The sequence below is a fragment of the Giraffa tippelskirchi genome, chromosome 1 (assembly GCF_054371585.1).
Source record: "Giraffa tippelskirchi isolate mGirTip1 chromosome 1, T2T-mGirTip1v1.2.pri, whole genome shotgun sequence".
NCBI classification, from domain to species: Eukaryota; Metazoa; Chordata; class Mammalia; order Artiodactyla; family Giraffidae; genus Giraffa; species Giraffa tippelskirchi.
This window is the reverse complement of record NC_137275.1, coordinates 147,489,869-147,515,913: the sequence shown is the minus strand read 5'-3', so window position 1 is coordinate 147,515,913 and position 26,045 is coordinate 147,489,869. Positions and strand designations below refer to the sequence as shown.

General features: G+C 39.8%; 1 protein-coding gene across 12 annotated transcripts in view; it reads right to left on the bottom strand.

The window, feature by feature from the left end:
• Positions 1 to 26,045, bottom strand: part of BNC2 (basonuclin zinc finger protein 2) — a 504,931-nt gene that overhangs the window by 273,589 nt on the left and 205,297 nt on the right. For 6 of the 12 annotated variants that reach the window (XM_081499435.1, XM_081499385.1, XM_081499394.1 and 3 more), the window contains one exon: positions 1,723 to 1,806. The exons of 5 other annotated variants lie outside the window; for them this stretch is intronic. In XM_081499435.1, the coding sequence (XP_081355561.1) occupies positions 1,723 to 1,806 (84 nt within the window). Of the gene's footprint in view, positions 1 to 1,722; positions 1,807 to 19,036; positions 19,269 to 26,045 lie in introns of those variants that run through there. One more of the 12 variants, XM_081499476.1, reaches the window with a different exon arrangement.

Genomic DNA, 26,045 nt, shown 5'->3' with positions numbered 1-26,045 from the left:
TCATCTTTTCCATACTATCAGCCAAAATGTTGTTGCAAGATGAGGCATCTAACAAAATGAGCACTTTCTTTTCTTTACCCAGTAACTTGGTCTTCTCCTTGCAAGGCTCACACAGCACTGTCAACTCCACAATATGTTTAGCTACCTACTACCACGGTTTCACTTCAACGTGTAAATATACATTTTCTCCCTTGGTATGTCAAAGCAATATGTTCCACTGGTCTCTTTCAGGTTTATTTCACACATCCACATCTGCAAAACCCATCGCTCTTTGTGCCATAACTCAAGGTTCAAAAACAGATTATCCAACAATCACCCATGATAGACCATTCCAGGTGATGTGTCTGAAGAACATCTCCCGTCCCCCACCCCGAAGGGGTCAAGGGTCAGACTACTCTTCACGAAAAGTCCTCCATCACTCGGCACATGTGTGTCACAACCAAGCTGTGAGCTTTCTAAAACTGGGAAACGTATGATCACGTCTCATACTTGCCACACCTGCTTTTCTGTTGGGTCACAGCCATACGCCACCCAGACAGTATCAGCATAGGGCACTGCAGAGCTCAGGTGGTCGTTCCGAGGCCAAGAGTAGGCGTGCAGAAGATGGTGTCCCCTTCAGAGCATCATAAAAAATGAAACTTCCTACGACCACCACTTCCACCATCACACCCACTATGAAGAAGTCAATTTTTAGAACTATTCTCTTTTCTCATGCTGGGTGTCTAAACCAGTAAAAAAAAAAAAAAAAAAGTTTTAACACTGAGCTCACTATGCTTATCCCCTAAGTCTTAAAATTTAGAAAATGATGCCAAACAGAGGCCCTAAAAAATAGTATGGGTGTGCTCACGCTAGGGAGGTGCCATCCACATGGAAACATGAGCCTGCATTTTTGCATCATTGATACACACATTCCTTAACTATTAACAGGTACCCAGCAGCGAAGGTAGGCCTTGGGCCAAGATGTCATATTTATATTTTTAATCTGTAACATACCACTCTGCTTCTAATTTCCCAAGACCATGCAACGAATTCCAAGTCAATACTTTGATGAAAAATGTTCTTTGCTAATAAACTTAATATTACACCAGAGGACCTATCTCCCAAACCATGAAGAAGAAAGATAATATTATTAACTCCTATTTTTCTAATACAGTGCCCAGCTGAACAGCTTCCATTCTCCTGAGCTGGGAGACTACAGTGCAGGAAGCATGACTGGTTTGCCCATGTGTCTCCAGAGCCTAGCAATCTCTCAGCACATAATAACAATGATTTGAAAAGATGAGAGCTAAGATTTCCAGAGTGCCTGTTACATCCTGGCCCTGTGCTAAATGCTAGGTATGTGTTAGAACATTTACTCCTCATTAGTCAGCTATTAAGGGATATCTCCATTTCACAGATGAGAAAGCTAAAGCCCAGTTAGGTTGGGTGACTTGCCAAAGGACTCAGGGCAACTTGTGTCAACGTAGGCAGGCAGCATTCAGAAACCATGTTCTTATTCACTGCAGTATATATACCATGTCTTGACTTCTTGAATAAGTAAAAGAATGATCTCTAATTACAGACAATTTATCCTGAAAAGGACTTTTTGCTGCACAGATGCTCCACCAACCCCTCTTTCAGTCCCAGCAGCTGCTGGATGGCATCTGATATATCTGTTCAGCGTTCAGAGACCCCTGGTACTGTCACAACACCCCCGACTGATAAAACAGTTAAGACTCCGACCTGGACTTCCAGCCTCTGGTCTGGCTCCTCCAGGTTTGGGCAGAAGTCTGCACCCAGCACTCTGCCAGCACATGCCACTGGGACCTGGGGGAATACGGCCGAGTTAGATGCTGGGTGTGGAGGCTGTTGAGAACTGCATACAAACACACACAAGCCGAACACAGGTACATCCCAGCGGCAGCTCTGCAACAGACCGCCATGGCCTCACAGGGTTTGAACATTCAGTAGGCCAAATATATTGTAAACATCATACACCCACGTTTACTGACTACCAAAAGGTAAATTCTAAGAAGAAAAAATACACATAAATGTTGGTGTCCCTTGTATCCACAGCATATAGCACAAAAGCAGGCATTTAATAAATATCTGTGGACTGGAGGAAGGAGAGAGGAAGGGAAGTCAGGGGGAAGGAAGGGAGGCAATGAGGGAAAGGGGGAAAAAAAACAATTTCTGCTTGAAATTGGTGGCTTTTTTTCTCTTACCTTTCTTAAGTGGGAATTCAGAAAACTGCATTCTATAATGCCTAAAGTTCCTTTCCACTCTTAAAATACCTGTTCAAATTTATTTTTTCTCTTCCTGGTGTAGGCCAATAATTACCAACATGTATTATTTACTTACTGTATTTAAATTATATTTAAGAGCCTTATGTCTGCTCTAACAATACAAATGACAAAAAAGGTATGATTCAGTGAATGTTTCTCTATATCTAGAATCTTACAGTGAAAGCCACTAAGATTCCCTTTCAAAACTGTTACCTATTATAATTAGCCAGTCTCATCATGAAATATTGCCTACTTAGTAGTCACTTGGCTTACTTCATTTTTAAATGTTTAAGATAGAAAAGGACTTAGATTCCATTGAAACCTATTTTCTGCTTTTTATAAGTTTCTCTATATCACTACTCAATATTTCCAAATATATACTACCTCCATCAATCATACAACTATTTTGTTGTTCAGCCACAAAGTCGTGTCTGACTCTCTGCGACCCCATGGACTGCAGCACGCCAGGATTCCTGTCCTTCACTATCTCCCAGAGTTTGCTCAAAGTCATGTCCACTGAGTCGGTGATGCCAGTCAACCATCTCATTCTCTGTCGCCCCCTTCTCCTCCTGACCTCCATCTTTCCCAGCATCAGGGTCTTTTCCAATGAGTCAGCTCTTAACTATCTATGTGTATTCAGATCTCAATTCATCAATCAGCTCCATCTCACCTGTGTCTTCTTTCCCTCTCAAAGGCCCCCTTCGGCGTTTTATTTTTTTAACTCCAACTGGGATCATCTATGCCCATCAATTCTCTGTTCAGAGATCGTTTTTTTCAGCCAAGCGTGCTGCCTTAGAAGGTATTTCCTTCTTTCTTTTGACCAACAAATCTGTTCACTTTTCTAAATTTAAACAATTTTCAATAAACTCCACTTTGCAAGTTCACTAGTGAATATCACTAACATATATTTTTTAAAAAACAGTCGACTTTTGAAGCATTTTTAGGTCCAACCTGTCTGTTCCTTTCAACTCTCTTATTCTTTCTTCCTGCCTATTTCCATAAGGTGATGTCAACAGAATGAATATAGGCTGTCTTTGAAATTAACCACTCTTCATCCATGAATTTCCTCACTTGGAGGGAAAGGAGGTCACATTTACTGAGCACTTGTAATGTGCCAGTTGCTGTGTGGGTACCTTACATCAAGAGAAACTGTTTTTTCCTTTAAACAATCTTACGATGGTAAAGAGTCTGCCTGCAATCCAGGAGACTGGGGTTCGATCCCTGAGTTGGGAAGATCCCCTGAAGAAGGAAATGGCAACCCACTCCAGTAATCTTGCCTGGAAAATCCCATGGATGGAGGAGGCTGTCAAGTACAAGGTCGCAAAGAGTTGGACATGACTGAGCAACTTCACTTTGACTTTTCATGGGGTATGAGGATCTACATTTTGCAAAAAAAGGGAGGCTTTAGAGAAGGTAAATAACTAACTCAGAGGCACATGCTAGAAAGTTACAAGGCCCAAACTTAAAATGAGAAAGCAAGAACATATGTCAAAGAGGTTAACGAAAAACACATAATAGTTGCATTTAGCGGCATCCATTCTAGAGGCATGTGTGGATGTTTTATATGTTAGAAATAACAAAGAAGACAATTAAAGGAAATGAAGAAAGTATCACCAGAAATAAAGACTTACTACTCCCCGATCTTTGGTCCAGGACAACATAGGCAAGGTTAAAGGGGACTTCTCCTCTGACTTGAGGAATGAGCAGGAAATGGGGCATGGAGAAGCACAGAGACACTGCATCTGTGTTGTGTCACACATAGAACAATGCTGATCCCACCCCACGATGACACATTGGGGAGGGGGGCCCCCAGTAAGTTGGGCTACAGTAATTCTCCCTAGGGTACAAAAGGAGAACTGGGGAAAAATTACTCTTAGAATATTTCCTAACAAAACAACCCCTCAAAAGCTTCCCATGAAACCTTAATGAAGGTGATTACTTAACTGATTACAGCCGATTCCATAAGCCAGAAGGTATATGCTGCAAATGAAGTGTAAACAATACTTCATTTCATATACACAGAATTCCCACTTACTTTAATATTAGTTGACCATATCACAAAGTTTCTAGTTCCTTTCTACCCTCACAGACGGCATTTATAAACACCCTCAAGAGGCACGGAGAAAGTTAAACAACTACAATTACACTCAATTACAACCTCAAACACTTAGAAATACACAGTTTCTAAGAGAAAACAAAAAGGTCTGTGAGCAAGTTGGGAGGAAACAGTGCCAGGCTACTGGAATGTTTCAACTATCCAAATCACAAAAAGGAACTAAGAGGAAAGTAAGGCATGCTCTCCATCTTAGAATCCTAGAATTTCTGAGCAGAAAAGAAAATCCTTATGATCCGTGAAAATGGGCTTCCTTTAAAGATGAAAAAATTTGAGATCTGAACTAAAACCACAAAGTTTCACTCATGAGTTCACCATCTAACAATACTCCCCCACCAGGCCCACCACAATTAGAGTCATTAATTATCAGACAGGGAAAAAGTGTAAGGGGAAGGCAAGCTATATATGTTTCCAGTTCCTCACAATGTCCCAAGGAAAATACAAAGGATGTAAAAGCTTGAAAACTTAATTAGTAATAATTTTGCACACCTAGACAATTAGGCCTTTTGATTCAGAAGTCTTAGTAGTTAGCCAGCTAGTTATAAGCAATCAAAAAATTCCTGTCAGAAATAGCAGACACACATACAAAAAAAAAAAATTGGCCACACCACACAGCTTTGCAGGACCTTAGTTCCCCGACCAGGAATAATTCCTCACCCCCTGCAGTGGAAGCACAGAGACCTAACAACTAAACAGCCAGCGAGTTCCCCTTAACTACTTTTTGCTCCACTTTAAGATACTAAAATAGGATGTGTACCTCTGTTTTCAATGTAATTGAAAATTCAAATTGATTTGGAGAATTCCAGTTTTATCCTCTTTTGTCTTTAAGCTAATATTCAGTGTGCATATCAACATCATACTTTAAAACAAAATTTACCATGATTTTCATAAAATTTTCACAGTGATTTTTATCTCTGGAAAGTAGTAGGACTAAGAGGACTTTTTTCAATTCTTTTTTGCATCTTTGTATATTTTGATATTAAATAAAAATATTTACGTTAAATACAAAAAAACAAAAACAAAAACTAACCTGATCAGCTGACATTTCTAAACACTAGGCTGAGGGTTTCCTTAGGGATGGTAATTGTCTAGCACTCATCTAAATTTCATTCGGCCGGTGCCCTAACAGGAAATAAGAGGCCCCCGAAAGGGACCCTCTAGCATCCCCTGGGAAGCTGGGGCTGAGTGCGTATCTTCTCTCCTGTACAAACCTCAAAGGAATCACGGTGTTCAAGAGAGCTATTTACAACTTACTTTGTGTATAATCAGCAGAAACAAAAGATATGACAACAAGCATAAAGGCCTCTCTCTCTCTCCTCTCAGGAGAATTCAACAAGGGAGGGCCAGTGGGCATTCACTTCAGTGTCAAAAGGGCTTCCAGAAAACACATTTTCTGTGGGGTAGGGAGGAAATATGGCAGGCTTCCTACACACACACACACACACACACACACACACACGATCTTAGGTTTACTGAGATCACACATAAAGACTGTTAGAGACCAGACTTCTGAAAAGAAGACAGAAAAAGGCTCCACATGGCAAACGGGAACTACTGTTCAAAATACTTGAAGCTTGTTAAGCAACCATATTCCAATAAAACTTAATTTAAAAAAACACTTGAAGCTGAATGGGTGTAGCAGGTGGGTGCAGAAGGTAGAAAAGGAAGAAAGAGTAAAGCACAGAAGTGATAACTTGGGAAAAGAAATGTTACCAAGAAAAGGGCTTATAGAGTCTGGGGTGCTTCTTACAAAGCCAGGGCCCATTTGAACTTAAATTTTATTTTTAAACATTAAACATTCAGGTAGGCATTTGCCTGATAGGCACTATAAAAAGTCAGAGCCTAAATAAACTAACTTCCATGCCAGCTCAAGTCTCTCTGGTGAAGCTGGCCGTAAGCCCAGATCAGTACTGAACTGTATGTGTTTTGGTGGCTTCAGTCTAGCAAGGAAGGAATGGGGGAAAGGAGATGAACCCAAGGAGAACTTGGAAAAGAATGGAGACACAGAATTGGTTTTAAAAAACAGAGGGACAGAGAAGAGTCCCATAAGAGGACTCAGGAACATGGGTGGGTACAAGCTCTGTTACATTCCAAGTCAGAAAAAAGCAGTAACAGCCGCATGTCAATGGTGAGATGACGCCAAGCAACAAGAAGAAAAATTACCCAGATAACACAAAGAATTCAGGCAGACCATTCTTGAAATGGATTTGACAGTAAGCTGACCAGGAGTTGCTTGTGAGAAAGAGCAGATAAAGAAATAAATTAATTACCCCACACTGTAAAGATGGGGATGCATGTTAAACACAGTGCTGCAAATAAGAGAGAGGAATGAATGAAAAATAAGGAGAGCTAAGTTGCTGGATATGCAGATAATGTCTATCTTCATCTCTCAGGCAACGATTTAATGAAGGAAAACATTCCAGCACTAAGCCTTCCTAACCATGGAACCCAAGGCTAAAACTCAGAAGGGCGAAGTATACAGAATCTAAAGCTTAAGAATGAAAAACGTCACTTCATGTTGAGAAAGGAACTGCTGAGTCAAAACAGCATTTATCCAGCTGCCAATACAGAATGGCCAGAAATATGCTGGTGCTTACAGAGACCTTAGATGATGCAGGATGTTATCTGTAGGAAGGTGAGAAGGACAAGCAAGATGTTGCAGGGCAAGAACTGAGTAGGAGGGAGGACAGTCCTCTCCGACTCATCCTAGGACAATGAGCTACAGGATCAGGATGAGAGGAGAGAAAACAGAAAAGGGTTAAGGTTCTGCTACTCACCAGACTGACAGACACAGAAGATGACTGGGGATGGGGGGAGGGGGACCAGAGGAGACAGCATCCTCCCAGGAGCCAGGACCTGTCTAAGTGAGATTCAGTCTCTCTCTGCCTTGGGAGTTGGTCCTCTGGGGTAAGCTAGGGCCCTGGGCTCTGTGATGGAAGCAACCGCTGCAGGTACGATTACAGGAGATTTTCACAGCCACAAACAACAACAGAATTACCCTGTTTTTCTACTGTGAAATGTGGGATAAGAGATAAAAATCTCTCTTCCCTGGTGACACCCTGAGGAGCCTGATGGACCATGAATAATGCTAAAATTACACAGATCTTTCTAACAGAGCCTCAGAGGGCTTTACACAAAATATTTACTAATTCTCCCATCAGACAAGTAAGGGGTGGGAAGGAAATTTCCACCACACTCTTTTTACTATATTTTTAAACAAGAAAACTGAGGTCTGTCACTGTGCTCTCCCCTCATTTGATAAGTTGAATAGAATTGAAATGAAGACAAAGTTCTCTATACTACCACGCTAGTATTAGAAAAGCCTTCTATCGTTTAATAGAGTTCATCCTTGTTTTACATGGGTTTTAGCACTAAAGAAAATGAAAAGGAAGTTATTTGCACCTATGCCATGGATGGACTTCAGATTCAAGAAGTAAAAGTGCCTAATTCAATTATATTCAGCTGGTTTGTAATCATTCTTGTCATTCCAGTTTACTAGAAATGGAACACCCCAGGTTGTTGCTCATGGGGATATATATCGCCATGTGTGATGACTGATGTTGAGTCAAATTTCACATATATGTATGTATATATATGCCCAGGTAAACTCTTTTTGTCCTCAAGGCTCAATGCCAACTATCCTAAAGCCAGGTAATATGCAGAGAGCACTGGCTTTGGAGTAAAACTTCTGTTTTAACCCCAGCTGTGGTATATGATGAAGTTGGTCACTTAGTTCCCAATACAGAGCTTAGTTTGCTGCATCTGTAAAATGGAAATAATTCTACTTACTGTGGTGGGTTGGTAAGGCTGAAGAAGAGGACAGAGGTGAAACACCTAAGCAGACTGTAGGTACACAGTATAGGTAATGATACTTCCCTGGATACTCTGTTCTTCCCCACCCCAGCACACCATTCCCATCAGGGCCGAGAAGTTTGAGACAGGGACGGAAGGAATTTGGGGCATGCAAGCAAACCTCAAGTGTCAAAGGAATAATACAAGCAATTAGGGAAACTGAAAATTATACCTATTCAATTAGTCTCAATTAGGGGCCGGCTCCATCAACTTGTAGACAGCTTCCTAGAATGCTGTGCTGACAAAGATTATGAAGATGTGTCTGGGCTCTGAGAGACTGACTGCCCAAGTCTCCACTGGGGGAAGGAGAGAGAAGAGACACATTTTACACTCTGCCACTCCTGCCTCAGCCAAGGCCTTTACAATTAAAGGATGAGGCAATTTTCTGAGTTCACTTTCATGCTAGTGGCTTGACCTATGAATTAAAAATGAGTTTCCGATATACACTGCTATATATAAAATAAACAACAAGGACCTACTGTATAGCAGATGGAACTATATTCAATATCTTGTAATAATCTATAATGGAAAGAAAGTGAAAAAGAATATATATATATATGTGTGGTGTGTGTTGTGTGTGTGTGTGTGTGTACATATGTGTGTATGTGTGTGGCTGGATCACTTTACCAAATACTGGAAAAACTGTAAATCAACTATACATTAATAAAAAATAAAAGACAAAAAAGTAGATTTTCCAGGGAACTCAGGTGAATAAAGTCTGAAGAAGCCCTACACTTTTGGAAAAACCCAAAACTAAACAGCAAACTGATAGATAACAGTTTAAGTCAGTGGTTCAAGGTGTATTCTCAGCCTGGGAATGTTACTAGTATCACCAGGTAACTTATCTGAAATATATTTGAAGTCCCATCTGAGACCTGGGTCTTCCCTGATAGCTCAGCTGGTAACGAATCCGCCTGCAATGCAGGAGACCTGGGTTCGATCCCCGGGTTGGGAAGATCCCCTGGAGAAGGGAAAGAATTCTCCAGAGTTCTGGCTTGGAGAATTCCATGGACTGTATAGTCCATGGGGTCGCAAAGAGTTGGACACGACTTAGTGACTTTCATTGAGACCTACTATGACAGACTCCATACGAGGTGGAGTTGGGCCGGTTGGTTTTATGAGCCCTCCAGGTGATGCTGATGAGCACAAAAGTTAGAGAACCACTGGCCTAAATAAACTTGAAAATCAAAAAAGAACTGGTAAGGCAAAAGTCTTCTTAAAAAAAAAAAGCAAAGAAAGAAGTAAGAATAAAGAAGCAAACATCAGAGCACAAGATTCAGGATCTTGGAAAGTCACTGTCAGGAAAGGAGACTCTAAAGAGAGAAAAAGCTCAAATGAGCAAGCCACTTCAGCAGCAGTGTTATGGGCAACTCCATGGAAGCTGCAAACATGAGAAGGAAATAACTTGGGGACAGACATTAGCTTTAGCATTTAAACTAAAAATCATATTAAAAGGACCCTTGTCACCTTGAACTCAACCCCTGGGTTTGCACCACTCAGCCTGTCTCTCTGGTTTTTCACAGCAATCAAGAACAACATTGACCTTAACTCTCTAATGAGGGCACAGAGACAACTTTCAACTCATGATGACCAAGAATTTCTTTTTTTTGGACGAGGTGGCATTTTTTAGGAAAGAGTTCACTTGGGAAGAAAACAAGTACATTTCACTCGATCTTCATTCAGGGACAGCACAAAATGAGACAAATCAATGGATTTTTCCCCTTCCTAAAGTTCACAACACTCAAGAGAAGCAGATTACTGGAAAAGATATACATGAGAAAATGGAAAGGGGAGTTTAAGGAATGAAACATGATAGAAAAATGTGTCACATGCCAGAGAGTGAAAGAGAAAATATTACACCTACCCCTCCCCAAAATTCAACATCCTATGTTACTTCTTGAACCACCTACATTAAGCCTATTATGATTTAAAAAAAAAAAAAGTTTAAGTTGCCATACAATGAGCACTTAAACTAGATTTAATGCACAGTGGTTGTCCAGAGAAGCAGATTACTGTGGACTAGGCTCTTGCCCCATGTGACACGGGTTAGACTTCTCATGGAGAGTGAGCCTGAAGGCAGGTCGCAAATAGTACCAAGCGGCCAGTGGAATTCTGGGGTGCAGAAACCAGGAGAGCTGGCAGGAAGCCTTCACCATGACACTGAAGCCCACAGTTCAGCACGACCAAGATCAATGAAGGAACATGCTTCTCCTTGCATGCAAAGCTTGAACACAGGTAATGATAAAAGAAGAAAGGAAACGGGAAGGCAGATTCACCCCTGCTGCTTCCCACAGGAAAACCCTTCCCAACTCAAGCATAAGTCATACTGTGCACTGAAATCACCCCTCTGAACCTGCTGAGGACCTCAAACTAAAAAGAGAAAATGCACAAAAGGATACAAGGTTGATTTTTGTGCAAGACCCAGGCTCCTCCTACCTACCCCACCAGCTTCCCAGCCCTAGATCAACTGGGATGAGGTCAAGGGAAGGTGAAAAGCTGTACACAGTACTCTGGACCAACCAGGTAAAAAGTGAGCCTAAACTGCCCCCACCAATGGCACCTCCCTGTTACTGAGGGTGTCAGAAAGTGGTGAGAAGATACAGTAAGACAGACTTCCTTACATTGTCCTTGAGGATCTTATAAGGTATTTTTTCACACTGAAATCCTTTACTCCTGAAATCTAAAAGAGGTTTAGTAGACAATAGAACACTTTATAAATGATAAAACACATGGTTTTCCATTTTGTGTGCTTTCAATGTTGGTAGCTTCAAATAGTTATTTATGTCCATAATGTACCATAATAAGAAATGCTATTAAAATGCCATTTGCTCTCTACATGCTTTCCTTTTGGATGTCATGCTCTCCCCTGGTTTCATCTGCCACCTGTATGAGAACAATACTCCCCAGTCCCTATTCCTTAACACTCATGTGAATTTTAGTCCTGTACTTTCAAGCTCCCACTTGAAACTTCCAAGTGTTTAGTTAACCCCTCAAGATAAACAAGGATATGGGCTCACTGCCTACCCTTCTTTACTACACCTCTACCCTGACTTGGTCGGCTTTTTTTTTTTTTCTTGCATTAGTATCACCAGAATCCCATTAACAAAGACTCAGAACCATAGATGATGATGAAAAGCCTTCTCCTTATTTCCAAAACCCAGTAAATTCTGAAGGTCTGTCTATTTTCCCCTTCGCATCCCCTCAGCTGTCCTCCCACACACCTTCCAGATCCTCTCTCTCCATCTAGACCATTTCTAACAAGAGCACGCTCAGACCTTTGCCGTAGCCCTTAAGTGATTGATAATGCGTTTCACACTCATCAACCAGAGCCATGTACCACCCCTCCAACTGTCAAACCTATTCTCCTAGATGTTCCCCACAAACTACCAATTACAAAGTTCCTTCCAGGCCCTCTACAGCCTAGCTCTGCCCTGTCCTTCCAGCTTCATCTCTCCTCCTCGTTCATGACAAATAGTTAAGTGAAGTGAAGTGAAGTCGCTCAGTCGTGTCCGACTGTTTGCGACCCCGTGGACTGTAGCATACCAGGCTCCTCCATCCACGGGATTTTCTAGGCAAGGGTACTGGAGTGGGTTGCCATTTCCTTCTCCAGAGGATCTTCCCAACCCAGGGATCAAACCCGGGTCTCCCACATTGCAGGCAGACGCTTTACCGTCTGAGTCATTAGGAAAGCCTTAAATACTTAAGAGACAGTCTAATTATTAGACTAATGTCTCCTGCGTATGCGCTAGGCCTTCCTAATTTGACATGGCTCTCATACTGCTTTTTTTTTGGAATACCCTCCTATGCACTAAACTTTTTTTTTTTAATTATTGTGGGTTTCTTTTTTTGACTGCACTGGGTCCTCCTCACTGTGACTGGCCTTCTCCAGTGGCGGCAGGAGGATACTCTCTGGCTATGGTGTGCGGGCATCTCAAGTTGTGTGCTTTGTCTTTTTTGTGAAGCACAGACTCTGTAGCACGCTGTCTCAATAGCTGTGGTTTAGTTGTCCTGAGGCATTTGGGATCTTCCCTGGCCAGGGATCAAACCCATGTCCCCTGCATTGTGAGGCAGATTCTTAACCACTGGACCGCCAGGGAAACCTTGCACTAAACTTTTGAACATCTCTGTATTTCTGGAGGCCATTTCTTCCATGAAGTTTCCTCATACCCCCAGGTAGAAGACATCTCCCTCCCCAGCATTCTACCACCCTCACGGCAGTCAGCACTACACAACTGCAAACTTTAAAAACACTACATGTTTTTCCTCCTGAAGGGCAAGAATTTACTGGCTTCTTCTTGGTTTTCTCTCAATCAGCTTTTCACACAGTAGATACTCAACCAATGCAAGCAAAATAAATAATAAATAAATCTCTTAAAGTTCACAGTAGCACCAGTGACCCAACGTTACAAACAGAGTGATTTTTAACCATATCATTATTCCACCCAATCCTCAACAAATACCCTTAGGGCATTTAGGGGCCAGTAATTCCTATTTTGTAAAAATTCAAGATGCAAGGAGGTTTCTATTTATGCACTGAGCAGTCTTCTGAGTGTAATTTAGCCTGTAAAGGTTCAGTAACTAATTCAATGTCACCCTGTACATCTGTGGTATATTTCTGCTAAAATGATGCTTCTCTTGCTAACTTTCCTTCTAACTTACTTAAGGATACCTCTAGAACCTTCCTCTATCAAAGCAGTCTTCTATAAGTGAGAAAATGCACAATATCTCCTCTAAAATGTAAGTTTTAGAGATACTATTTCTCTGCCCAATAAGTTGTTAACAAATATATATTGGCACATATACCTTCTTATTTTAAAATTTACTACGCTTTACAAGTAGTGAAAGTATGAAAACCTCCTATAATAAGCTTTTTAAAGAGGTACTGATTGCCATATACCTGGAAAGAAAGTAATCAACCCATTATAGTACCCTGAGATAAGAAGACATTTCTAAGATGCCATGAGAATAGCTTAGACAACTGGGGATAGACTTCCAGCCCCCATCAGTTTCTCCTTTGTTTCAAGCCAGGAGTAGGCAACTGCAGCCTCTGAGCCAAATGCTAGACTGCTGCCCACTTCTATATTAATAAATAAAGTTTTGTTGAAACACAGCTGTACCTATTCCTTTATATACATATATATTTGCTGTTTGTGGCTACAAAGACAGAATTGAGTAGTTATTACAGAAACCTATGGCTTTGAAACTATTTACTATCTGGGCCTTTATAGAAGAGGTTTGCCAACCACTGTTTTAAAATATACAAAATTGTATCCCTTTTCCTAGGAACATCACTTTCAAGAAATCCCCTTTAGTAAATAAGAATACAAGTGCAAACAAGAATGTCCATATTGAGGCACCACTCTTTGTAAATTAAAAGAACTGGCAGCAACCTCAATGTGCACAAACCAAGAATTCGTTAAGTTAATCATGGTACAATGATACACTAAGACTCTATTAAAAATTACGATGGAATGCTTTACTTACAGACATAGAAAAATATCTATGACATGCCTGAGTTTAAAAAAAGTCATGTATCCATAATCCTTTTATGTAATGAGCATCTATCCATACACCTGTATGTATACATAAATGAGAAAGGATGACTAAAAATGATGTTAATAAAATGGTCCTTGGTGGCAGCCATTCAGGAAGTGTTGACTCTCTTTGTAGTCTTCTTAATGAGATCTTCACAATGAAGATGTACCCTTTATAAAAGCTGTTAAAAAAAATTCAAAACTTAAAAATCAAAGTCAGAATGCTATGCTTCGATTCTGCGTTATATAAAAAGCACAGTGTTTTTCAGAAAATAAAGGGGGGAGTTTGTATTTTCTTTTTGGTTAGGGTAGGGCTTCTGGTTTGGTTGTTACTATTTCTAATCTTCCTTTTTCTTAGTTTTAAAGACAGAAAGGCTCTTCAGCTCACCAATAGCCTGCATATTTATGAAGCTGCATCCCCAGTGTGACAACCTCCTCTGTGGATTGGAAAAGTCCCTTACCAAAGCATATATGGGTGAGGAGGAAGAGGAGAGGTTAAAAGAATAGCCCCTCCATGGAAATGTATTAATTCAATCAGTGTCTTGCTTCTGGGTTACCATAAAAAGGTTCATAAAGTACCCAAAAGCCACGCAAGATTTTAGAATTATGCTGCTCAATGACTGATTCTCAGTGAAGAGTAAGAAACGGGAGATTTTTCTCCACTCTCATTTTCTTCAGCAAAACTAAGCTGCAGCAAGATTGGCGTAAGTATTTTTTTAAATTGGTTAACTGCAAAGGCTAAGTGTATACATGACACAATTATTAAGAACCCAGTACCACCACTGATAAAGAGATGCTAACTAAACACCGCATAAGGCCTGCAAATTAACAACAGGAACTACAGAAGAAGAAATTACTAATAGCAAACAACGCTGCTCATCGTCTCTGCGCTGGACACTTCATAGGCATCAGTTCTAACCCTCATTTTATAAATGAAGTAACTGAGCTTCCAAAGTCACATAAAGAAGACATAAATTCAAGTGCAAACACATCTGGCTAGAAAACCTAGTCTCTGCCACCCACGCTGATAAAATAGAAATTTAATTGCTAATGAAGGACTATACAAAATCCCAATATAAATTTAGCAGATGAAAAACCTTGAAATTCCTGGCTTATGAAGATATTACAAAATTGCCATGTTGACTAATTTTTATAAGCAATTTATTTAAAATAGTATGTTTTTCAGCATTTCTGAGTTAAATCTACCCATATTCTCCATCCTTACATTTACTTGTATATGCATACGATGTGTATATCTTTTATAGATACGCTATACATTACACAGAGCACAACTTTTTAATATTGTCAAACTGGAATCTGTATACATTTGTAGACACAGGCTCCTATTAAACATACAGTGGTGACTTGTTCTTTAGTGACTCTTCCCACAATAAAATTACTTCATCACTTTGGATTGAACAAAATCTGTGCCCTGAAAATTAACATGTGAAGAGCTGTACAATGATACAGCTTTGTTTTTTTACGCTAGGATTTACCCCACACTCTTTTTCTCTTAGATATGTTCTCTTTTCAAATTAGGGACAGATTAGCCTTCCTGTGAATTCTCCACAATTGCACCTCTCAGTCCAAGATGGTAAACAAACCCTTTAACTCCCAGACTACTTGGGTTTGCTATGCCTCCTTTTAAGAGGGTCTGGAGGCATTAGGCTCCAGTTTTTCTAAGCAAGTATTCCACAGATCAAAGATAGAACTCTGAGGCTGGACCCTTTTCTTCTACAGCAGGTCTAATTTTTTATCAGTTCTGAATGTTGGCTTCCTTGCAAAATTTAACTTGAAAGGAAAAGCAAAAATTGGTGGGTTCAACAACTATCTTCTCTTTTTTGTAATATCTGACTTAAGTTATAGATGGATGAAGAATGTAAGGAAAAAGCAAAGATTTCGGGGTCAAACTTGCTGGATACAGATTTGAGAACTTTACTTCCTCAACTGTAAAATGAAAATAACTGTACCTGCCCTGAATGCTTTGTAAGAGTTGAATAAGATAAAGTGGGTACCACCCCTAGCATACTGTGTGAGCTAGGAGGTAGCTATGAAATGATTAGCTTTTAATCTGTCTTTTACTTTTACCAACAGGTGAAAGTGAACACTAAACCAAATATTTATTTTAGATCTTAAGATGCAGTATCTTCAAACAAGTTGTTGGCTAAAAGAAATGAGATGTCAGGCAAACTAACAATGCTAATCAAACATCATCTATGACAATATTAATGTACTACACATAACACAATTACTTTTGATAAAAACGTAATCCAGGATTACAAGACGGTTAACAGCAGCACATTCTGCTCAACAAATAGTTCCCAAGCCCTTAACTATACTTAAGGCAAAGTGCAAGACTGTAAATGAAGATAAAATATTGCCCTGATATACATATAGGTGCCTTGTCACTCTTTTGTTTAGTTCTACTAAAAGGTGTAAATGCTATTTGCTTTAGTGTGACCCTGATTCCATGAAATAAGTGCATATTCACAAAGCCAGGAACAGAGACCAGGGTACCTGTATAATGGAACTTCTAGCTCTATTAACATGTGCTAACCATAATGAGTGGGCTTCCAAGGTGGCTCTGCAGTCAAGAATCTGCCTGCCAATGCACGAGACACAGGTTCAATCCCTGGGTTGGGAAGATATCCTAGAGAAGGAAATGGTAACCCACTCTATCTTCTATATTCTTGCCTGGGAAATTTCATCTACAGAGAAGCCTGGCAGGCTGTAGTCCACTGGGTCACAAGAGAGTCATACACGATTTAGCGACCAAACAACAACAATGATAACAAAGCAAGCTGCTTTGATTCAAGGGAGTGATTACAACTGATAATACAAAAGTAAATAGAATGTAACAGAATTTGCCAGCCTAGCTTCTAGTCTTTGGTTATCCGTAACTGATATCTCAGAAATAGCATCACTCTGACATCCAGGAAGGTCATCCCAGTCAGAATTTTGCAGAGTGGCGAAAACACAAGACTAACGGATGATACAAAGTGAGTCTCAAAAAAAAGAAAGAAAGAAAGAAACCTGTCTGCCAATACTTAATATCTCCTTTCCTATTGATATTTGGTGAAATTAAAACTTTCAAATTTATCCCCCTTAAAAAAAAAAAAAAAAAAAGCTTTCCAAGGGACACTTGCCTCAAGACAAGCTCAAAGAACAAGATCTACAGTTTATTGAACACCTACTATGTGCCTGAACTTCATGAGTGTTGTCTCATTTCATCTTCCTGACAAATTTGCAAGTGTTCTTTTCCCCATTTTAAAACAGAAGAAAATAAAAGTTAGGGATAAAGTGATTCACCCAAGGTCACAAGATCATAAGTAAGTGGCAACGTGAGAATCTGAACCTGGGACCAATCTTTTAACTCCTCCACAGCTCTCAATCCCCACCAGAGAGTTCTGCAATGTGAAACAATAATGCTGGTACAATGGGGAGAGAAAAACGCTGAAAGAATAAGTATTAACAACTTTTTAAAAGTTTGATTTTTTTTAGGGAAAAAATCCTAAATCAACTTTAATTTTCATGTTAAGGAGACATGATACTGGGGTATTTCCACTCTTCCCCTCTTGGATTATAAAGGGGCAATTTTAATGAATTGAAAAGGGTTTGGATATAACCACAACATCCTTTTTATAATCGAAAACTGCTTCCATGATCAGTATAACAAATTTTGTTAAATAATCTAAGCATACACGATAGACTTTTTTTTCTCAATTTGGCACTGTTGACAAGTTTTTCTACTTTTTAGGAAAAAGAATTAATTTTGAAACTGGCTGGAAGGGAAAAAGAAATCCAACACAAAGTTAAGTTTAATATTCCTCTGAAAAGTGCACTTTAAAATTGGAAACTAGAAACAAAAATCATCAAAAGAAAACTTCCATTACTACCACTTGATTACATTCAGCACTGAAAAGAATTCTTAAAGTGAGTATTCTCTAGAATGTAAGTGAAAATATCTAATGAGTTCATCTAAAATTTGAAGTGCCAAGTCCACACATCAATCTTGATTTTGCCATAGAATTGACTGCATGTTGGTTTAAGACCTCCCATAAACAATGTGAATGTATCTGTTTATAAATAATAAACCATCTACGGACAGCACTAATCAGATTAAACTCAGGAGGTCTATCTGAACAAAACCATCATTTTATAGAAATACATAAATCACGTACCCAAAACTCTATAAATAAGGCACACAGACACACTCACAATTTACTGTTTTATAGTATATTCTTGACTTAAATTTCTGTTACATAAGATTCTAAAAAATAACTTATCAGTAGAAATCTATCCTGGCTTAACAACTGTAAAAAGTTTTTCCTTGCATTCACGTGGCAGTTGTCAAAGTGTGCACGTACACACAGGCACACACACATTCACAACTCTATGTATGTCTTATACATATCGATTACTACTAAGGAAGAGAAAAATGAGTCATTACAAGCACATGGAATCAAAGTAAGTATTAAGGTTTGCAAGTGAAAAGCAATAGGCAATTCAAACCTAAAACGCAAACTAAGATGATATGTTTATTTAGGTAAGCCAAAGACAATTTGTATTTCTCTCATCCACTGGGAAAAAAATCAGATGCATGAATATTCTATAAAGTCCCAATGCAAAATCAGGAGGCCATTCCATACGTCCACATTTTAATCTGTTATAAATTAACCTGAGTAAGGTCAAATCATGAAGCCATCCGACAGCTACATTCAACATGCACGATTACAACCCAAGTCCAATCATACACACCCAGAGTAAACGTAAGCCTCAAACAATTGGAGCAGCGAAGGACCAGGCTAGAGTTTTCCCCAGAGAAGGACCAGTGGGGGCAATCAGCAAAATGGATACATCCCAGACAATGGCAGAACCTGAGCCTGCCCTCCAACCCTAAAGATGCTCACGTGGTTGTACAAAAGTCTCTTTACAAGATCCACAGCCCAGATGACCTGCATCTTAAACTGCCCTCTTTCCAGAATTCCTGGTTTTAAATCACACTGGAAACGTTCGGCTGCGACTGAACTAGAATGGTTTGGTTTCTCCCTTCTGAATGCCAAGGAGAGAAAAAAAAAAGTGCCATACTTAAGTTTGTTTTGTTTCAAACTCTCTGTCCTTCTGCATTCCCAAACTGTATCCCTCTGACTAATAGAAACCGTTATTAGAGAGAAAAGGTTTAAAAAAAAAAAAAAAAAAAAAACCACCCACACACAGCCCCCAAAGCAGCCAGGAAGAAGGAATGAGGGAGGCTGACTGGTAACATACGGTACCATGAGCTGCGGTGGCCTCGCCGTCAGTGGTGCAAGGGTAACTGATCGCTCCTGGCCCTCCCCGCACAGCGAAGCTCAGCCCAGGGAAGGGGGGGACAAGGACTGGGCGGGGAGGGGGCCCTTGCTGCTCTCCGGCAGTTTATACAAGAAGGCAGCTCAGCTCCTTTCTGGCGCATTCCTCCTCTCTATCTCGCCACCTCTTTGCCTGTGTCCTGTCGTGTTTTCTTCAGCCGGTAATTGTCCGGATGGCAAGACTTTTAAAACAGTCACAGTTGAGGAAAAAGCGAAACCCTTCTAAGTGACCATCACAGCAAATCAGCTTCACGCTGGTGGGTAAAATTTTCCAAGGGAAGTGTTCTTCTGATAGTTCCTGAGTCTCTAAGTCCCCCCCCTCCACCCCCGCCCCCACCCACCGCCACACACACTCCCCTAGAGGGCTAAATGCACTGTGGCAATAAAACATTCATGCGACTTGGAATTTTAACACAATGCCATTTCCCTAGTTTAACCTGAAAGGAATGCACTAGTCACAACAGACTACATCATCCTGCCATTAAACTCTGCCAAGGAACCGCTTTTCTGGCCCTGCCGGGCCAGCTTTGACGGGAAAGGAGTACACAGACCCACACACTGAGCACACAGGGGCCACCTCTGCTTCCTCGGCCGGGGCCAGCAACACCCTGCTCTTGAACGTGACCCCTGACCCCTCGCATTGTGACCGGCTTGTGATGTGTGTGTCACTCTGGCACTTCTGCAGAGCCACACACTGTGCAGGCCACTGGCGGCTCCCTCTCAACGGGACTTGGGCCGACGCCAAAAGGTTCTCTCTTATTATTACTGCTACTATGGAAGGGCTCCTGTGCAAGAGAGGTGGGGGGTGAAGGCTATTGCCTGGTGCTGGAGAAGGGTCTGTTTCTGTTTTTTCCTTTGTCTTACAACTTTTTAAAACACAAACTTTGTATTTGTATTCATAATTAGGTTATGATTACTGACAAACTGGTTTGCTTTGGGGACAACTTATCAAAGCTGCCAGTTCTTCCTGCATTTAAGTGACATTTCATTCAGACTTAAAAAATACAAAAACAGAAATTATTCTGATTTCTCCAGAGAATTTTAGAGAAAAAACTCAAAGGTGTTGAACTCTAAATAAAACATCCACACTTAACCATTTCATGGGGCTAAAGTACTACCACACAAGGAACAAGGAACAAATTAGCTGTTTGTTTGTTTTTTTAAACTCTAGATGTATTGATTTATTACTTGTGCAGAGCTGTCTGCCTTCCAAGGACCAGAAGTGACAAACTAAGGAACACGAGAAAATAAGTGTACAATGAACGAAAACTCAAAAATCACATTAAAAGTTTTTAAATGTTTGAAGTAATTTTGGACTCTGCGGTGATGCCAATTTGGTACTGTATAGCCATTTACAAAAGTATTGATTTTTATTAATTTTGAAAGTTACAAGATATTATAAGTTTGCCCCTCCAACCTCTGTTTTCCTCTATCCTCAACTTCTCTCTCACTACTCAAGTATGCCTTCCAGATTTTTCTACTTTTCTATTTTTTTTCCTTTTCTGATCCTTAACTATTTTCATATGGGGCACTTTCACTTTCAACCTTGCCCTACTTTTTTGTCTTATTTGTCCTCTCTACTGTATTCAGAGGCCATTCTAAAAAGCAAGTCCCTCTTGACCCTGACCTTGACCCTGAACTATAACCAGGTGAACTGTGGTTATCTCTGCAAAAGGCAGAAGGTGTTCCAGCCTTAATCTCCTAGAATGAGGTCACATCCCCTTCCTACAGCAAGTAAAGAACATCTTCCTTCAGAGAACACCCTAAAATACAAAATAATGATCGCTACGCAGGTTAACATGCACACAGAAAATAAAGCCAAATTGTCTCTTTTAGCGTAATTTTTGTCTCCTTAGTAGATGGAATTAAGTCTTAAGCCCCAGTTAAAAGACTTTTTTTTCTTCCTTTTCTTTAAACAGACATTATCATGCCTTGAAGAGTCATTCTAATCCCTTCACCTTAGCCAAACCATGCTAATTCTAGCTAGGAGGACAGCAATTAATTTAAAAAAAAAAAATGGAATTGACTTGGGGAACAGGAGGTGGGATATCAAGCCGACAGAGAAGCAAAGATTATCAAATCCTCTGTGAAATATTTCCATTTCAAAATATAAATGCTTAAATTAGACTGTCATTTTAACGTATATAAAATCCAGCAATAAAGATATCTGATTTTTTAAATGATCTGACTTATTACCAAAGTATATTCAAATCCAATTTTTATGTTACTAGTGGGAAGCCTAGTAAAACTGCAGACAGCACTACTTAAAGCAATGAAACTAAAATTACAGAGGATAATTTCTATTTAAATTCAGGCAGATACACTTTTTTGCTCATATCAAATCAATCAACACGATGATCTCAAAGCATCTTCGACCAGTTATCTAGAGAAAGAAGAGTCAAGTCTGTGATCATGCACATGAAGCATGTTAAACCTCTCAATTGTGATGCGGTTCCGCTGAAAACCTCAGGAACTTTGAGACACACTGCTAAAAAGAAGCAATAACCCATCCCTTATTTCTATATAAAAACTGTCAACCAATTTTATAATCTTAATACTGCTGTGGTACAGTGAGGCACCATGAGGAAGTCATGTTTTTATATGAAACGATACCAAATAAATGGAATCAGAACACTACCGAACCTGTAAGAAAAGAAAGTTCTATCAGTAAGTTTACTGAATTGCACAAAGTTGCACCAATGCAAAAGTTTTACAGAAACATTTTGGTGGGTGTAAGCATATGATCAAGTCTGTGATAATCACCAATAATTTTCTTTACCTTTAACTAAACCGAAAGAAAATTCTACTGTATTAAATGGCATTTGGGAACACAAATTTTAAGGTTTTGTAAGTTACCTTTTAATTTCTAGCAAGCAAAATAGGTGAGATGTTTCTCACCAACCGCTATTAAGATGAGCACAAACAGGCGTGTGTACTTGGAGCTACTGGATTTGCTAAGTCATCCACCCCTAGTTGTCCCTGCCAGTGTCCCACCTCACACCCCCTACAGGCAGTCAGACTTTAACCCTCACAGGCAGTCAGACTTTAACCCTGAGTGAGGGCAACCCTCAGAAGCAACAAGATGAGACAAGAAAGGAAGTGTGTGGATGAAATAGTGAAGGAAGGAAAAGGAGATAGATGCAGAAGGATGAAACCAGACTGAAAGAAACACAAGCAATAAGAAAGAGAAGGAGGAGACAGACAGAGACGAGGTGGGCAGGAGCAAAATGGAAAGGGAAGACCAAAGGGAAAAAAGAGATGGCTGGGGAGAGAGGAGGTACAGGAGCCCCAGGACACAACAGTGGATCAAGCAGCTGGCCGGAGATGCTAATTCAGCGCTTTAACAAATCAATGCCACTTGAAAAGTACAATGCGAGCCCTCACTGGGTAGATGTCAGGGGACTGAGAAAATGCATTCTCAAGTATTTCACATTAAGAGGGAATAATGTGTTAATTTATAACTCTTCACCCTACACACTTGGATTATCTATCTGTGTCAGCGATTTGACTTCTTAAATTTATCAAAAAGGCACGCAAAGGGAGGCAGCTCTGACTGCACCACCGGGAGATGGAGGTTTCGGAAGAGCCTGCCCTGGGTAGTCCTGCAGTTCTTTTCCCTTCCTATTCGGGCTGACATGTTGGGGAGGGGGGGCGGTGGCGCAGGAAGGAGTGAACATTTGAAGGCGCGATCTGGGGAGGAGGGGAACCCCTAGTCTAGTTACTAACGCAACCCAAGGAAAGGCTTTGTGGGCCTGTGGCTGATTGCATTAGGTACCATCCGTCAAAAGTGACACAGAAGAGAAGGAATAACTTGAATCAGCAACCCCGAGCTGCCATCATCAGAATTTACTTTACGGAAACTTACTTAAGTCTCTCAGCACACCCAGCGGAAGAGAAGCTGCTGACAATCAGAGTGTAATTAAACAGTACTTTTGAAATGCCACCAGAGTCCCATAGACAGAGCTTATCAACATAGGAAGGGAAGGGAGGGCTAGTTTATTTTATTTGGTTAGTTTTGAGACAGGGAGGGGAGATGTAAAAGAACTGACATTACATCCCAGCATTTAAGAGCCTAATGTTTCTTTCTTAAGAAAAAAAATCTATTTTATTAGACATCAGATTCTTGGAATTGTTTCCTAACTGTTCTTTAATGTAAATTTAACCAACTTTTAATTTAATGATAGCACAGCTCCTAACCTGAGAGAAAGGCTTAATACTTTTTGCTGCCAAATTTAAAGCACTATCAGACTTAAGTCTTCAGAGTGCAGGCATTGTCAAGACATAAAGGCAAGTGTGTTAAAAACTGTGGAATAAATAGAAGAGAGTAAGTTTCAAGAAAGTATTTGAATTAAGGTGACAGTCTTAAAGATATGAAGGGGGCACGTGATTATTACATAAAAAGGGAAGAAAATGACCAGACAGTAACTGCTCTGAGTTTCACTTTAAGATTGTTAAAATGACACACAGCAGTGTTTTAAAGTGAGCAGATATTTTTATTTGCTACTAGCACAACTGCAACAGAAACAGATATTCTCTTATTTTCAGGACATTCACATGTAAATGAATGCTGATGAATGGAAATGAGATGCTATACATGATGGGCAACCTGCAACATTCAGTTTAAAAAAGGCAAAGTTACCTCACTCACTGAAGCTTGAATCTCTTCCTTTCTACACTTGGGTGCCAAAAGAAATGAAAGACAATGACTGACCTTCTACCAGTTTCTATTGGCTAAACACCACCCTCCAGAGATACTCGAGATGGAAAACAAACGTTCTTTCAGTCTCATGTTTTGCATCTCTGCTATTACACAGAATTACACAGCTACTTCTTTAAATGAGTATTTGATTAGAAACTGAAATTATAAATACTTGAAATTTGACAGCTGCACTGAGCCAAAGGATTAAAATGCCCAAAAGAGTGTGATTACTTAACGAATGTTTTATTTCTTTCAAAGAAGATAATTAATAAGGAATTTCCTAGGTCAAGACCATAGAGTACATTACTTTCCCTTTTCATATAATCTTAAAACAGACAATATATATTCTGAGTACCATGTTTCCAACAGCAGAGCTTCGTATTATATGCTTTTCAAGGGCTTCTATGCCCTCAGAGTAGGATTTGTCCTATCCCTGGTTTTTGCATGAATTACCATTACTGTCTGTCCCATCCATGCCACCCCCACATAAACTATCTATTCTTATCATTATGGTAACATTAATCCTCTCCCCTTCCCCCTCCCACACCACACCCACCTAAGGGGTTAAAAGACTTCAGTACATTTGTGACTTGTCAGTGACATATAATACCCAGGTCCTTCATGCAATCAACTTTTACTTGACATGTATTTGCTCATCACAGGACCCGCATTACTACTGGGAAAATGAAGAAAAACCTAAATTAACACTTGACATTCAATATGGTCAAGTCCTTAATTGGCTGGGCTTCCTGAGAAAGCAATTTTCTATTCCCCAAACTGTTCGCGTGTCATGTGTGGAGTGCAGCTCTTGGCCATCACTGCTGTCCCTCGCTCCCTCTAATGAGAGCAGATGAATTAGTGCTACGTGACACGATTTGAACAGGGCTTCCTCCTCTTCCCCTCCCCCCAACCTTTCTCCTGTACCAATGACAGCTGTGTGGCAAGGGAAAGAAAGAGAAATGCAAGAGCAAAGAATCCTGTAAAGGATGATCATTTTTTTAAATGAACCTTAAATGTCTTGTTGAAACTCCAGAACAACAGGGTCATTTCATGGTGGAGGTGGGGAAGGGGGTTGTTACAAGGATCAGGGGAATTATCTGGCTATAGGTGATTTGGGTTGTATTCACTTCCAGCATGTTTTTTCCATTCCTGGCTAGTTGCAGTATTAGATTGCACTGGTCTAATTAAAATGGAATTTACATCCATTTAAAAAAGTTTTTTTTTTTTAAGGTCTGGAGAATGGGTCAACTAGGAAAAAAGATGAACAGCATGAAATGATTATTATTCTAAGATAAACATACCTCTGGGTTAAAGAAAAAGGGTCTTTTCAACAAATGCTTAGGTCTTAAGAACCTACAACCCAAAACTCTTATCACTATACTTTGCTTTCAGATACTGTTCAGTACCTGAACTTCATATTCATCATCTTATTTTAAGTCATTTTTGTTTGGTTCCCTTCCTTTGATTGTTGAATTTTTGCAACAAAAGCTATTTGAATGCTGATTTCATCCTATTATTTTGGAGAGGGGGGGAATATAGTCTGCTATAGATGTGCTGATTTAGCTCAATAAGAAACAACTGAATGGATGCATGACAGGAAGGTAGGACAGAATTTGCTCAGTTCAAAGATACTGAAAGGTAAACTGAAGGGATTTCTCTGTGCCTTTACTTACTCACTTTGAAACCAAAGAAGTAATTTTAAATGCCTAAATTGCTCACCCAGTCCAACAAGGACCAAACAGAACTGGAGGAGGTAAGAATATATGGCAAATCACACATTTGAGAGAGAAGTTAGTCTAAAGTACCTAGATCATGTAAAGATAATTATTTACTCTTTACTCATCTTTATTTAAATGACAGCTAAGGCAAAGATACTACCTGTGTACTAGGAAGTATATCAAGATTGTACTGGTATCACAAAATCAATGCAAGCATGCAAAATATAAAACTCAAGTCTCAAGTGCCGTTCCCCTGCCTCAAATAAGTAGCTTGATCATTTATTAGTTATTCCTTTATAATTCTGAATAGAATTGAAGTAATATTTCAGTAAGAAAACTCTGAAGTGCACTTGAATACACAAAATATGGTGAAACCTAGTTTTATACTGTTTAAAGTTATACCTAAAACCAAAAGAGCTCTTTCCATATTTTATATTCATGGGAAATAACATGAAAGGAAATGAAGTTTCATAGCATTTCTCTTAAAAAACAGTCAATTCACAATATGATTTTAAATACT